We start from the raw sequence: 14,636 nt of genomic DNA on the forward strand, positions 1-14,636 counted from the left end.
AGTCCACCCGGGGATCTAAGTCATAAATACCTGAACAGACAAGGAGACCAGACTCTAGCACTGGCCGGCTGGTTCAGTTGGTTGAAGCTTTATCTTGTATACCAAAAAGGTTGTGAGTTTGATTCCCAGTCAGGGCATATATCCAGGTTATGGGTTCAGTCCTCAGTCGGGGTGCATATAGGAAAGGACCGGTTGATGTTTCTCTCTCTGTGTCTTTCTTTCTCTCCCTACCCCCCACCCGCCTGCCTTCCTCTCTCTCTAGGATCAATGGAGCATATCCTTGGGTGAGGATTCTTTTAAAAAAAGAAGAAGACCAGACTTTAATCTCTGGGCCAAAGGCATTTTGTGTTAGAGACAACACACAGGAAGATAATTTTCTTGAGTTAAAAAACAAATTTCTAGAAATGTAAGGGCCTTAGCCATGATATAATTGGTGCTACAGCCTCCCTGAGAAATAGGCTCAGCCAGCTCTGCTTCAACACCTCCAGGGCCAGGGACCTCACAACCTCTTGGAGAAAACGTAACAGTGTGTGTCATCCTTATGGTTAAATTTTTCAGGTTGCACAAGTAAACAGCTCTACCTGTCCCCTCACCAGTTATGCTTGTGTGTTCTGGAGTTACACAGAACAAGTGTATTCTCCTACTGGCATCCTTAGAGTACTGGAGGGGTACTCTCTGTGTATGGCTTCTTCAGGATATGGCCCCCAGCACCTTCACTGTTTCCCTGTGACTTGATCTGGGACCCTCTGCTCTTCAGGATACACTATGGTCCTCAGTGCTGACAACTGGAACAGACTGCACAGGCCATGGATACGCACCTCTGTAAATACCAGCCAAGGCTGGGCCATTGTGTCGAAATGGAAGTAATCTAAAACAACTAGATTTGTTTTACTTGAACACCATGAGGCCAAGACCCCTAGCTCATACATGTGACATTTAACATCCTTCCCTTTTCAATCACCATGTGTCAGTTCATTCCTGCTAAAGCCCTTTTGAGTTCTATCACCCTACAAATGATGAAGAGCCAGTTCAGGCTGGAGAAGCTTCAGGAATGAGGAAATTTCAGCTGCTCCCTGAGGGTGGAGAAGCTGAAATTTAGATGGTGGAGGAGAAAGAATGTTCCAGGGTAAGAAGTGATTTTCACATTCCACTCACTGGATTCAAATTACCAAACACTGTGCAAGATGCTTGAAAACAAGCTGCTACAGCCTTGACCTTTAGATCATTTTAAGGGCCACAGACCCCAAGTCAACTATTACAATGAGGAGAAGTTTTCATAGAGGTGCATGCAAGACTGTCAGAGCAGATGACCAAGGCATCTTAACTCAGCAGACGCTCCTTGGAGGTAGGGACAATCAGGGTCCATGGCTGGGCCTGTGGGCACAGAGTGTGAACTGGGTCTGCAGAAACAGCCTGGGGTCTGGGGCCTGGAGACATGTTCTCGGCATGGAGGCCTGGGAGGCTGTGGTCGGAGGTCCAGGAGGAAGACCCCCTGGCCTGGCCACCCCCTTACTAGTCCCTCAGTGAAATCCAGGCTGGTCTGACAGGGGAGAAGCAGGTGCAGTACCTGGCTCATATTTGGGCCCCTTCTTGGCCTCTGTTCTCACCCCCAGGGTTTAGGTGGGAACACTGGGGTCATGGTCCCTAGCACGCATGGTTGGATGTACCAAGGTAGTCAAGGAAGAACTAAACCTTGCAGAAACAGAATATTCAACAAATTTAATATGATCATCTTTTAAATAGACCATCTGGGGAAATAAGGGGCCAACATTCATTTTGAGAAGGAAAGTAAATAAATACGTTTACTTCTCTTCCCTGTGTATTAGTTATCTATTGCTACCCAACAAGTGGCCCCAAAACTTAGCCACTTAAAGCACCAGAAATTTATCTTCTCATATGGTTTCTGAGTGTTGGTGCCAACAGCAGCTTGGCTGGTTGGTTCTGTGTCACAGTTTCCCCAGGTCACAGTCAACGGCATCCTGGCAGCCTGATCAGGGCTGGAGAGGGCATCTCCAAAGGCACTCACGTGGCCGGCCCTAGAAAAGAGGCTTCATTTTTCACCACTCATGTCTCTGTCCTGCTTACAACACACAGCTGCTCTCCCAGCTGAAGGGAACAAAGAAACAGAGAGAGACCAATGTAAAAGCTATGGGTATCTTTGAAGTGGCACTGCATTACTCTTGTCATCTCCTACTCTACTGGTCACCGAGATGTCGGGTGCAAGGTGGGAGGGGACACAGTGTGTGCACACAACAAGACCTGGACCATTAATTTCCTAGGGCTGCCATGACCAATTACCACAGACTTGGTGGTTTAAAACAGCACTCTCAGTTGAGGAGACTGGCAGACCATGCTCCCCTGCAGGGTCTGGGGACAATACCTCCTCCTGGTAGGTGGCTCAGCCATCAGCATTCTGCCTTATTGTAGCACAGCTCTAGTCTCTGCCTCCATCTACATGCAGTCTTCTTGCCTTGGTCTCCTGTTCTGACCAGGACACCAGGTATATTGGGTGAGTGCCCACTCCAATACAGCATGATCTCAACTAATTGCACCTGCAAAGGCCAGAGCCTGAGGTTCCCAGAAGGACATAAATTTATAGGGACATTACTCAGCCAGCACAGGAGAGCCTTGGAGGCTGAATCCCACACCCTGAAATCCCTGGGACCAGGACCACTCCAGGTCAAAGTTCAGGGTTTCCTTTCTGTGCAGTCCCTCCCCAGGCAACTCCAGCCCAGGAGCCCACCACGCCCTCCTCTTTGGCAGCTCTGCTGAGAACCAGCTCCTGTTGCTGCCAACCAACGTCAACTCAGATCTCACTCTGGGGATGTGGGAGCTGATGACAACCAGAAACAATGTCTGCTCTGCTCATCTTGAGATTAATTCTTCTGGTTATGACACAAGTAATCCATCTTCAGTATAGAATAATTAGAACATACAAATAAATTAAAAGAATACAAAGAAAGTCACCTATAATACCAGTACCCCAACATTGCTAAAACTGAAGTAAACACTTCCAGACATTTTTTCTGCATTTTTAATTAAATAAGTATTTTTAATTAAAACAGAGTTACAGATATGCCACTTTGTAACTTGCTCTTCTCACTTAATATGTCATGAGCATCTTTCCATTTGAATAGACACCAGCATCTTGGATTTTAATTGTACCTGAGTTTCAAAAGGAGTGACATGCCTGCCCATCCTCAGTCTTCTGAGCTGAAACCATTTCCCTGGGCAGTACCAGCCTCCCCTGCCCGTGGTGACAGCGTGGGGATGGCGATGGAAAAGGAATCTACAGCAGCAGTGGAATTAAAGGGAAGGGGGAAGAGGAAGGAGCTGGGCCGTGGGTCTCTAACTCTTGGACCCCCTCCATCTCCTGCATAGGGATGGGGACAGAACCTCATGTGAGCAGCTGGTGGTTTTAATAGGCTCAACTTGGGATAGGGCTGGCCCATGGGGTTCAGGGGCATGGGGCAAGTTACAGCGAAGCATGAAGGATTTCTACCACTCCCCCTTTCTACCTCATGTCCTTTTTGCAAGGTTCCACACCAATAGCGCCACCCAGCACAGAAAGAAACTGAACGAAGCCCCAAACTTCAGCAGAATTTACCCAAACTGGAAACCAGGAGAAGGGAGAGTGGCTATGTGCCCAGCCAATCAGGCGGGGGCCTGAGGACAGAGGTGTGTGGGGGGAGTGTGGGCCTCCTCTTCCTTCATTTGCCCTCTCCAGCTCTGTCCATAGGGTCCTGAGGGGCGCATTGCCTTAGTCACATTGCTGGAAGTAGAAGTCTGTGATGGGGTCGTCCCCGCTGCAGTCCCCCAGGAGCTGGGTGAGTCTGAGGGGCTGGTCAGCGTTGGGCACAGTGCAGAGGAACCAGCCCGGGAAGGCAGCTGACTCGAAGCTGGAGGTGAGACCCGTGTCCCGCCTGTAGAAGGTGAAGCTCTTGGATTCCTTGGGGTCATGGTAGAGCTCCATTATGTCCACTGGCTGTGAGCAGAGGGCACAGCAATGAGGGGTGTGAGCGGAGCGACCAGGAGGCCTGGGCTGCAGGTATGGGACACAGAACAGCAGTGACAGAACCCTGCAGGGCCAGTGCTCAGGTCTTGGGAGCCCGGCCCCAGGGGTCCAGCATCTGCTGCTCAGTGAAGCCAGGTGATGCCCCACAGGACTCACCTCTAGTTTCAGAGTCGGTTCCTGCCCCATCCCACACGACAGGCACCGGCTCCCTCCCTGGACACCCAGGATGACTGGAGAAAGGCCGGTGTCCAGAAACCGATTGGGGACAACATTGATCTCCTCACCTAGAGGAAGGAAGCCAGATTCACCTGCCCTCCCTCTCCCTCCCCTTTCCCTTCCCCCATCATGGATTTGGGAAGCAGGTCTCTGTGAGGTGTGCTGTCCCCAGGTCTCAGCAGCTGTTATGTGGAGAAGGGTGGTATCCTGCCAGGTGGCCCAAAACACATCAAGGCACATAGTACACTGTACCACTCCCCCCCCTCCCACCCTCTTGCCCAGGATCAAAACCTCAAGTCTTCTCCAGCCCGCACAGGACATTTGACCTCTTCCTTTAATACCCCTTGGCCCTCTGGCCTCTCCTCAAAGTTATTTGGACATTTTTTCTACCCCCTGTGAGAGTCCTAAGAACAAGAGAGGGTCTCAATCTTCTCTGTGTTACACACACACACGTGCACGCATGCAGATATGCACTCACAGATACACACATACTTACGTGCACGCACAAACACAGCCTCACAGAGGGTCTGCCTGGCCCCAGCACCCAGTAAGTATGTCCCAGGAGGGCAGGTGGGTGCTCTTTTAGAGAGAAGGGCCTGTCACTTGCAGTATGTGGTGCAGAATGAGTAAGCACCAGGCCAGATGGTGCTACCAGCTCCCACTCTGAGTGACCAGAGATCTCCTAGAGCAGAGGGGACACCCCATAAGGGAATAAAGGCACAGAGAGCCTGCCTGCTTCTCTCCAGCACTGAATCCCAAAAAAGGACTTTGTGACCTAAGTCTACCTGCAAGGAAAGAACAAAGCATTCATTTCGGGAAACACCCCCACCTTTGCATAGAGTAGTATGTCTTTGTTGGAAGGTGTAGCATTGTTTGATCTTGTTCAGAGTCTGGTTTCAGGGTACCCTGGCTATGGTGTCAAGCCTGGGTCTTACATGACTGTTTCAAGCCCTTCCAGCCCCTTCCCTCAGAGGGCATAGAGCCCCAGGGAAGAAGGGTCTTGTCTGGCACCCACCTTTCATTACTTTGCCTGCATGCATCCCACCGGCCAGAAGCTGGTTGTCATGCACATAAAGTACCTTCAATGCCGCATCCTTCATTCTAGAATATCAGGACAATGACACCCAGTCAAGGAAGCTTGGGTGTCCAGCTTGCCCAGTTCCAGAGACCCCCGGTGCCAGGTACTATCTCCCTTTCTGCCCACGACTGACCGGAAATGACCCACAGCCTCCCCCTGCCTACAATTCTCTCCACCCTATTTAATCTTTTCCACATCAAGCGGTCTCTCTGTGTGTCATGCTGGAAAGTCAGAGTCCTGGGTCATCATCCTGCTCAGTCCCCACTGCTGCTGGATGCCAGCAGACACGCCACTCGCCCCCTCGGGGCTTGGGTCTGCTCATCACTAAGCTAAACGGTAAGTTAGCCAATGCCCAGGCCTCTTGCAGTTTAGAATCCAACTCTTTAGTCATTACTATAGACACTTAGGGGCTTTTACCTCTGCTGGGTCACATATTCCCTACTAAATTAAGAATTTCTTTAAATTTAAAATGCTTTCCTTTTACTTTTCAAATGTATCTCTCATCTATGAGTTCAGTTGATTTTCTGGCACCCTGTGAGGTGAAGATGTATCCTATAGTGAGTTTTCCCAGATGTTACATGAAAAAAAGTATGCAGTATATAAACTAGTCCAACGTTGGCTAAATATAGACAAATCTCTACTTTAAAGTTCCTAATCCGCTTTCACATATAAGGAGACAAAAATAGCAGTATTTCCCACAATTACTTTATCAGGGAGCCCCACTGTGTAAATAAAGCAGCTTGTAGGACTGGGGTTCCACAGAACACACTTTGGGAAAAGCTGTCTAGGCTCTGAGTTCAGCGAGAGCAAGAATGAGTGCCATTCACAGCTACGATGCCCAGAGCATAGCTGAGTGCCTGGTCAGCACACACCCAAGGACAAACTGGCTGACAGTAATTTTGCTGCTGTGGTTTTGTCCCAAAGGTCAGCAGAGAGCAGTGTAGCAGGGGGCTGGTGATCCCAAGTCATCGCAGTAGGTGTAACAGCAGGTGTCCTGACTTCCACTCTCAATATGAACACACGAGGCTACAGCTCCATCCCTCTTTACATGAAAGAGCACCCACGAGGTGATCAACTGACTGAAGAGGCTAAAAGAATTTCTCTTAGGTGCTGCTGACAATTGCCCACCTGCCCACCTCGCCTGGGGAGCTGCAGCTCCATTGGTCCAGGCCCCTCCTTCCCAGAAAAGGCTGGACAACAGTCTACTTGGCGCTCACTTCCCCCGAGGACATGGCCAACTCAGAGGCTCAGAGGCTCAGATACTCACCGGAAGCACAGGGCCCCACTCAGAACCATCCTGACTTTCAGAGTATGGACTGTCCTGTTGTGAAATACCAGGTATTAGGTAGAGACAGAGGCTGAGCTGGCAGGGGCTTGGGTAGCAGGCAGCCTCCCAACCTCCCAGCATGAGAGCACCCCCCACAGAGCAGGGGGTCTGAGGTCTGGGTCAGGAGAGAACCCCAGTCCTGCTGGGGAAGATGAAACTATCTCCCCAAGAATACCCGAGAACACTCCGTTCTCCTGGCAGGGCCTACCGTGTCTGCCTGCTGCTCCTGCAAGAATGAGCCCAAGGACACCTGGGCCCTTTAATAACATGCTTGGGAGAGGCCTAGAAACTGCCACAGATGGGAGGAGCAGGGTTTCCCACGGTGACCTCGCACCACCCTATCCCTTCCAGGAGAGTAAGGTTCTGGAGACTGTCTTCCCTTTAGCAATTCTGAAAACTTTCTGGGATTTTCCAGCTCTTCCTGAGCACTCAGTTCCTGGGCCCCGCCAGACCCAAAGGTGTCAGCGCAGACAGCAGCTCAGAAAGTAGACTTTAGAACAACTTCTTTCCTTCCTCCCTGTCTTCATCCTTCCTTCTTCTCCTCCCTCTTTCTTCAAGTCCCCAGGCCTGTGGAAGGTCCTAGAGGTGGGGCTGTCCTGTTTAGGAGATGTTTGGTGTGCATATTCGTTATAGAAAAACTTGAAAATCCAGATCAGCAAAAAGGATACTTGTCTTCACTACTATGGCACCATCTGAAAAGCTATAAATCCAGCTTTTCCTCTGCATGTGAACACACTATCCTGTGGTTTTCACATGACTGTACCATAGTATCTACACTCTTTCCAACCTGTTGTGCATATAGCAAAAGAGTACAGTATCTTTTCATACCAAATATAAATAATGATGTCATCACATTCCATTTCTGCTTAGTTTTTCAGAGTAGCCATCCCCAAGGAGGTGTTCCCATAGTGTAAACCGAAGGCTGAGAAGGAACCAAGATTATGAAGAGCAGTGCACGGGGAAGGGTCTCCAGGAAGAGGGATCCCAGAAGGACCCCAGAAGGAAATGAGTTGATATGTTGGAGAAGCTGGGAGGAGCTGAGGGTGAGAGTGCAGAGAGAGACCACGGGAGGTCAGCTCAGAGAGCAGGTGGCACCTGCAGTAGGAGCTTTATTAAATCAGAAGTGCACAAGTAGGCACTGGGAGGTATAGGTGCAACATCATTTATTTATAGTAATCAATTATTAGTAGTCCTTTATATGGCTGTTGTTATTATTTGCTGTTGAAAATGATGTTGCGACAGGCATCCTTGTGCTAGCATCTTGGCTCACATGTCTGATGGTTTCTTTAGGAAGTAAAATCTAGTTCATGTCATCTATGACTGATCTTTCTTCAGTCCCTAATTGGTAAAATAATATGTGATTGTGTAATGATTCAGGCAGTGTTAATACATCCACACTGTCTCTGTGATCAATCTGAATGAAAGGTAAGGGTCCAAGCATAATAACAAAATTTAATTATGTCTTGAGTACCACTGATAACCATTTATTGTTAAGGCATAAATTTTTTGAAAATTGTGTTCAGGCTTATGGGCTAAATGAGCCTTAAAATGTTCAAGTTGTTCAAAAAATAGAAAATAATCTTCTATTATTCACATAATGTCACTAATGTGATCAATACCTTTCAGAAGAATAAAATGTATGGAGGCTACCTTATTACAAACTTACTAAAATAACCATAAACTGACCCAAATAAAAACAACACTGAAATAATTGCAATAAAAAAATAAATAAATTCTGGAAGAAGTAGGTCTATAGGCAACATGACTTGAAGCAAACAGACTTCTATTTGAAAAGTGGCTTTAGAGAAGTGGTTATTATTTCACCTAAACAGGTAAAATGCCATCTGCCCAGACTGCCTCCTCTGAGTGCCTGACCCCAGTGAAACCGTGGCTTCCCAAAACTCTTTCTTCCTTCTGCGTATTAAAGAATGATGCCAGTGCATGCCTTAGCCCCACCCCCACCCCCCGCCTCCAGACCAGCGAGCTCACTGAGGGTGCGGGGCAGGTCTCTGCCAGCTCTATCTACACTGTAACACGCCTCAATGGAGACAAATATGAACGAATGGATGAGATAAGAAGGTAGAAGTGAGAAATAAAACAAACCCCTGTTAAGAAAAGTTCTCCAAACTGGTCACCACTATTGGCACTTTCTCCTGCTGTTGCTTCTTCATTCCGCACAGTCTTCAGTGGGCACCCTCCCTTCTTGGGAAACATCTTAATTCTTCATGAACTTACATGGCTGTGGAGGCATCCAGAAGCTGTCCCAGCCTGCAGAGGGTAACTTCCCCATAGCGGCCTCTCACCACCCTTTGACGATGGCAGGGCTTGGAAGTGAGGTGGCACTTGCTCTTGCTGTGGAAGTGACGACTCACACAGCCCACATGTCCACACCTGTGTAGTGTGGAGGCACATGTTCACAAACAGCTCATTATAGTAAAATAGTCATTTTTATTAGGAAGGTAAATTTAACAATAATTAGCATAACCAGTATTCATGTGGTGTTCACTGTGTCACTAACTATGTTTAGTGATATGCCTGGATTTTCTCATTTTATGCTTACAACTGCTCTGTGTGATTAGGAAAAGTTAACTCTCTCAAAAATGGTGCTGACCTTGCACCACAGTCCTGTGAGTTAAGTGTTATTCTTGTCCCATTTCATTGGTAGGACAAAATGAGGCTTGGAGTGGGTGAGTCACTCAAGGTACAAACTAGTAAGACATGGACCTGGTGTTGGTGCCCTGGCAGTTAAATTCCACACTGACTCACCCCAGTCGCTGCTGCAAACAAATACACCACAGAAAGCTTACAGATGCAAGCAGTAGAGGGCTGGAGGGCAGAGTTGGGGCTGGTGATCTCCCTGCCAGGAGCCTGTGTGCAGGAAGGACCAACGACTTCTTGAGACGAACAGGCTTCAGGAAAGACCATGGAAACCCAGAGTTGGTCCAGAGACACAGGCTCCACCAGGACAGGGTGTGGCATACCACAGGACACAGAATTCCCCACTCCTTGCAGTGACTTTGTTGGTGTAAAATAGCTGGCATGGGGGAGGTGGTCATGATACACAGACATATGGTCTCCAAGGAGCCATGAGCAGATGGGGACTTTCTACCTCAACTCCAGTCACACACTAGGGTCACTGTGGGGAGAGGCAGAGGGCAGGTGCCATTTTGCGCATAGCACATTTGAGAAACATGGAATCCTTATGAAATTACAGGGAGACTGTGGATAAGGGCCTGCAGCTGGGGGCTCAGCTAGAAATGGGTTTGCTTAGTACCATGGCATCTTCTGGGATGGGGAGCGGTGGAGGGCTAGCTCTACAAGCTGGGATGGGGAGCTGTGTGAGTAACCCGCAAGGTGTAGTGAGGCTCTGTTTGTCACACCCACAGGCAATTTCTCTGGACTGAGTCACCAAGTGGAGGTCTAGAGCCACTGGCAACCTCTTCACTTCAGATCCAGGTGAGAGAGACCCTCCAGAAAAGGTACAGGTGTTTTCCTCAGCTGTACCTCACAGGCTTCCAGAGTCCAAGGACTCACCTCCTGGGGTTTTGTGGTTCGGCCATTGCTGGACCTCAAGATAGGACTTGGGCCAGATTCTGGAGCTGGGCGTGAAATGCTGAACAACCATAATGTGAAGGTCAGAGGCTGGTCCTGGCCACAATGCAGGCTCTGTGTGCACAGCTATGACCCCACCAGAGAGGGTGCTCTCAGCCAGTCTGGGTGGGGTGGGCACACTGCATACACATCTTGCAAACATCTACTCAACCATCCATGAAGTCTTTCCTCCTGTTTGCCTGCCTCACTCCACAAAGGATTTGGAGCAGTGAGCCCCCACAACAGAACCACACACAGCAAGGAAAGCTGCACAGGCTCCCCCAGAGGAGGCCCCATCTTCCTTCCTCTGTCAGCGATGCTGGCACCAATGGGGTGGAATCATTCCCTTCCACAAGCTCCTCAAGAACAAGGACTTTTTTTTTTTAGTTAATATCTTGCGCGTGTGTGTGTGCTTGATAATAATGATTACATAGATGTTTGTACATGTGTCTTTTCTAATTTTTTATTATATTTAACTGTGGTAACATACAATAGAGTTCAGTGGTATTAAGTACATTCACATTGTTGTGCAACCATCACCACCATCCATCTCCAGAACCTTTTATCTTGCAAAACTGAAACTCTGACCCCGTTAAACAGTAACTCCTCATCCCTCTCCCCAGCCCCTAGCACCCACCATTCTACACCTGTCTCTGAATTTGACTACTCTAAGTACCTCATGTAAGTAGAATAAAACAGCGTTTGTTTTTTGTTTTTTGTTTTTTGGGTTTTCTTTTGTGTGTGTGTGTGTGACTGGCTTATTTCACTTAACAAAATGTCCTCACTCAAGGGGGGTAAGAAGGAGAAGGGTTTAGTCGAGAAACTAATGTAAATGACTCACGGGCATGGGCAACAGGGTGGGGACTGATTGTGGGAGAGGTGGGAGGTGGGCGGGGCAGGGGAGAGCAATGGGGGGAAGATGGGACAACTGTAATAGAACAACAATAAAAAATGGGGGAAAAAATCCTCACCCATGTTGTAGCACGTATGAGAATTTCCTGTTTTTATAAGGCTGAATAATATTCCATCATATGGATAAATCACACCTTATTTTTCTTTTTATCTATCAATGGGTACTTCAGTTGCCACCACCTTGTAGCTGTTGTGAATTATGCTGCTAAAAGCATGGGTGCTTAAATACCCGTTTGAGGGAGCTTCCAGCAAGATGGAGGCATAGGTAGACATGCTTCACCTCCTTGCATAACCAAAAGAAGGATTACATCTACCTCAAAACAAAAAACAACCAGAACTGCCAGAAAAGTCAAACTGCATGAAAGTCCAGCAAAGATTTGAAGAAGTAATACTAATCTAAACAGGTAGGAGGGGCAGATATGGGGAGCCGGGGTGGAGAGGATGTGGTGTGAGAGTGGTAGTGGCAAGGCAATCGAGGAATAAGTGGTCACACATTATTAAAGCCAGGGGGGACACCTGCAGAGTGATCCAAGCCCCAAACTAGACTGTGCAGCTCCCGGTTCCAGTGCCGGGAAAATAAAACTTCATTACTCTGGCTGTGAAAACCAGTGGGGGTTAGGGTGGAAGAAGAAACTGCCAGTCTCTCAGGAGAGTCCAATTGGAGGGCACCCACAGACCTAGAACATACCCAAACCCACCCACTCTGAGAACCATCACCAGGGCAACAGTTAGGGGGTGCCAGTCACATATAGGAAGCAGGTGAAGTGACTGGAAAAGTGGTGAGTGCCAAACAAGCAGCATTTTATCTTTTCTGACCCCTCCTCCACATACAGTGAGATAAGGTGATGAACTGGGTCACCCCACACTGACAAATATCTAAGGCTCCGCCCCTTAGAATGTAACAGGTGCCACAGCTCTACCTAATACACAGAGGCAAACACTGGGAGGCTGCCAAGTTGAGGAGACAGAGAAGTATGGCCCAAAAAGAGAGAGAAGATCAAGGTTCCAAGGGAGAACTAAGCGAGGAGGAGATAGTTCAAAACACTCGTGATAATGATGCTCACTGACTTGACAGTCATGACTGAGTATGGCAAACACATAAGGGAAGAAGTGAAGGCTACACTAAATGAAATGAAGAAAAATCCATATGAAATCAATAGTGAAGGGAAGGACACCTGGGTTCAAATCAATGTATTGGAACATAAAGGAGAAATAAAAAGTCAACCAGTACAGAATGAAGAAACAAGAATTGAGGAAAATGAGGAGAAATTTAGGAACCTCTGGGACAACTTTAAACATACCAATATCTGAATCATAGGAGTGCCAGAAAGAGGAGGAAGAGCAAGAAATTGAAAACTTATGTGAAAAAATAATGAAGGAAAGCTTCATTAATTTGGTGAATGAAATAGACATACAAGTCCAGGAAGCACAGAGAGTCCCAAACAAGTTCGACCCAAAGAGGACCACACCAAGACACATCATAATTAAAATGCCAAAGGTGACTTCCGGCCAAGATGGAGGCTTAGACGGACACGCTAGGTCTCCCTCTACAACTAGAGAGGAATACAACTACTTCAAAACAAAGGATAACTAGAAATTCCAGAAAATAAAACTACACGGAAGCCCAACATATGAAGTTATAAACCAGCGGTGCCATTTGGGCAGGTAAGAGTTAAAGAGGGCAGCGCTGTTTGCGGTCGCACCCGGAGCGGCGGGGCAGCGAAAAAGCCCGGCGGCAGTCAAGCCCCTGGCAGTGCGCGACCCCAGCGCTGGGGAAAGCAGCCACCGCATCGCCTTGAACAGTGAGGCCCAGGGGGGCGGGAGGACGGATCCCGGTCTCCTAGCTGAATAACTGTGTGAATCCATCTTGGACCCCCGCCCCCAAAGAAAGTGCCACAGGGCTGCGAAATAGGTCGCGGACAGGCAGGCGCCGGTCGCTAATTTGTGACGCGTACACAGGCACTGCCCCCTACAGCCAGCCCAAGAAAACAAAACGCATCTGTCAAAATGAGGCAGACAACTATAGAAATCCCGGTGACACAGCTCACCAGGCAACAGATAGAGAACCTGACAGATGAACAGATAAGAAACCTGTCAGAGGCTCAGTTCTGGGCCATTGTTATCAGGTGGCTTACAGAATTCACAAAAGAGCAGGAAAAAGATAAGAAAGAAGCGAAAAACATTAATAACGAAAGGAACAAAACCACATACGAGACAGATGGTGAGGAAAAAAAATCCAGAGTTCAATTCAACAAACTGGAATATGGAGAAGGAACAAGCAGTCAACCAATGCAGAGAGAGGAAATGGGAAGCAACAATGAGAGGATCAGAAACCTCTGGGACAACTATAAAAGGCCCAACATAAGAATCATTGGTTTGCCAGAGAGTGAGGAAGATGAACTAGAACTTGAAAAATTGAGTGAAAATATAATAAAGGAGAACTTCCCAGACTTGGGGAAGGGAATAGACTTGCAGGTCCAGGAAGCAAGGAGAGTTCCCAAGAGACTGGACCCAGGGAGGACCACTCCAAGACACATTATAATCAAAATGTCAAAAATTAAAGATAAAGAGAGAATCTTAAAAGCAGCAAGAGAGAAGAAAAGAATTATGTACAAAGGGGTCCCAATTAGACTATCAGCTGACTTCTCAAGGGAGACCCTACAGGCAAGAAGGGACTGGCAAGAAATATTCAAAGTAATGAAAATCCAAAACCTACAACCACGAATACTCTATCCAGCGAAACTGTCATTCAGAATAGAAGGACAGAGAAAGTGTTTCCAGGACAAAATAAAACTGAAAGAGTTCATTAGATCCAAGCCACTGTTATATGAGATGTTAAAGGGACTGGTTTAAAAAACAGAAGCTAGGGAGATGAAACAAAGGCAAACTAAACAGGCAACGAGAGTGGAAAAGGAACTGTGGGTACGGGAAGCATATTGGGGGGAGGTCAACAGGGAGGGGGAGTGGGGAGAGGGAGGGAGATGATATAGGAATTGGGGATCATGGTAGGAGGGAATGAAATAGACGGAGAGAGGTTGGGAGGAACTGTATGCACAACTAATGGACATAATCTAAAAGGGGGGGACAGCTGGAGGGAGGGGGGCCACCGGGTGGAGGGGAGCAGAGGGAAGGGAAATTGGCACAAATGTAATATTTTAATCAATAAAACACATTAAATCTGAAAAAAATAAATAAATAAAATGCCAAAGGTGAAAGATAAAGAGAGAACCTTAAAAGCAGCAAGAGAAAAGCAGAGAGTTACCTACAAAGGGGTGCCTGTAAGAGACTATCAGTTGATGTCTCAAAAGAAACTAGGCAGTCAAGAAGGGACTGGCAAGAAGTATTCATTGTGATGAAAAGCAAGGGCCTACAACCAAGATTACTCTATCCAGCAAAGCTATCATTTAGAATAGAAGGGCAGATAAAGTGCTTCCCAGACAAGATAAAGATAAAGGAGTTCATTATACCAAGCCCTTATTATATGAAATGTTATACGG

General features: G+C 47.6%; 1 protein-coding gene across 3 annotated transcripts; it reads right to left on the reverse strand.

The window, feature by feature from the left end:
* Positions 1–3,587: 3,587 nt before the first annotated feature.
* IL36RN (interleukin 36 receptor antagonist) lies at positions 3,588–6,883 on the reverse strand. 3 transcript variants are annotated; one of them, XM_090280327.1, is made up of 5 exons: positions 6,845–6,883; positions 6,577–6,630; positions 5,247–5,332; positions 4,172–4,299; positions 3,588–3,985 (listed from the first exon to the last, which is right to left on the reverse strand). In XM_090280327.1, the coding sequence occupies exons 2-5, from the start codon at positions 6,603–6,605 to the stop codon at positions 3,761–3,763; spliced, it is 468 nt and encodes a 155-aa protein (XP_090136453.1). In that variant the 5' UTR covers positions 6,606–6,630; positions 6,845–6,883; the 3' UTR covers positions 3,588–3,760. The 3 variants fall into 3 exon arrangements, with proteins under 3 accessions (XP_090136453.1, XP_090136450.1, XP_090136451.1); XM_090280324.1 differs by having other exon boundaries at positions 3,588–4,042; XM_090280325.1 differs by lacking the exon at positions 6,845–6,883 and adding an exon at positions 6,812–6,836 and having other exon boundaries at positions 3,588–4,042.
* Between the last annotated feature and the right edge of the window lie 7,753 nt (positions 6,884–14,636).

Source organism: Furipterus horrens, unplaced genomic scaffold, assembly GCF_987537825.1.
Source record: "Furipterus horrens unplaced genomic scaffold, mFurHor1.1.pri manual_scaffold_6, whole genome shotgun sequence".
Lineage (NCBI taxonomy): Eukaryota > Metazoa > Chordata > Mammalia > Chiroptera > Furipteridae > Furipterus > Furipterus horrens.

Bases quoted from the DNA above. Each gene is read 5' to 3' on its own strand.
- IL36RN (XM_090280324.1), bottom strand. From the start codon at position 6,605: ATGGTTCTGAGTGGGGCCCTGTGCTTCCG. The intron at 5,333-6,576 runs GTGAGTATCTGA...CTGATATTCTAG, and splicing joins AGTGGGGCCCTGTGCTTCCG to AATGAAGGATGCGGCATTGA. The intron at 4,043-4,171 runs GTGAGTCCTGTG...CCATACCTGCAG, and splicing joins AACCGACTCTGAAACTAGAG to CCCAGGCCTCCTGGTCGCTC.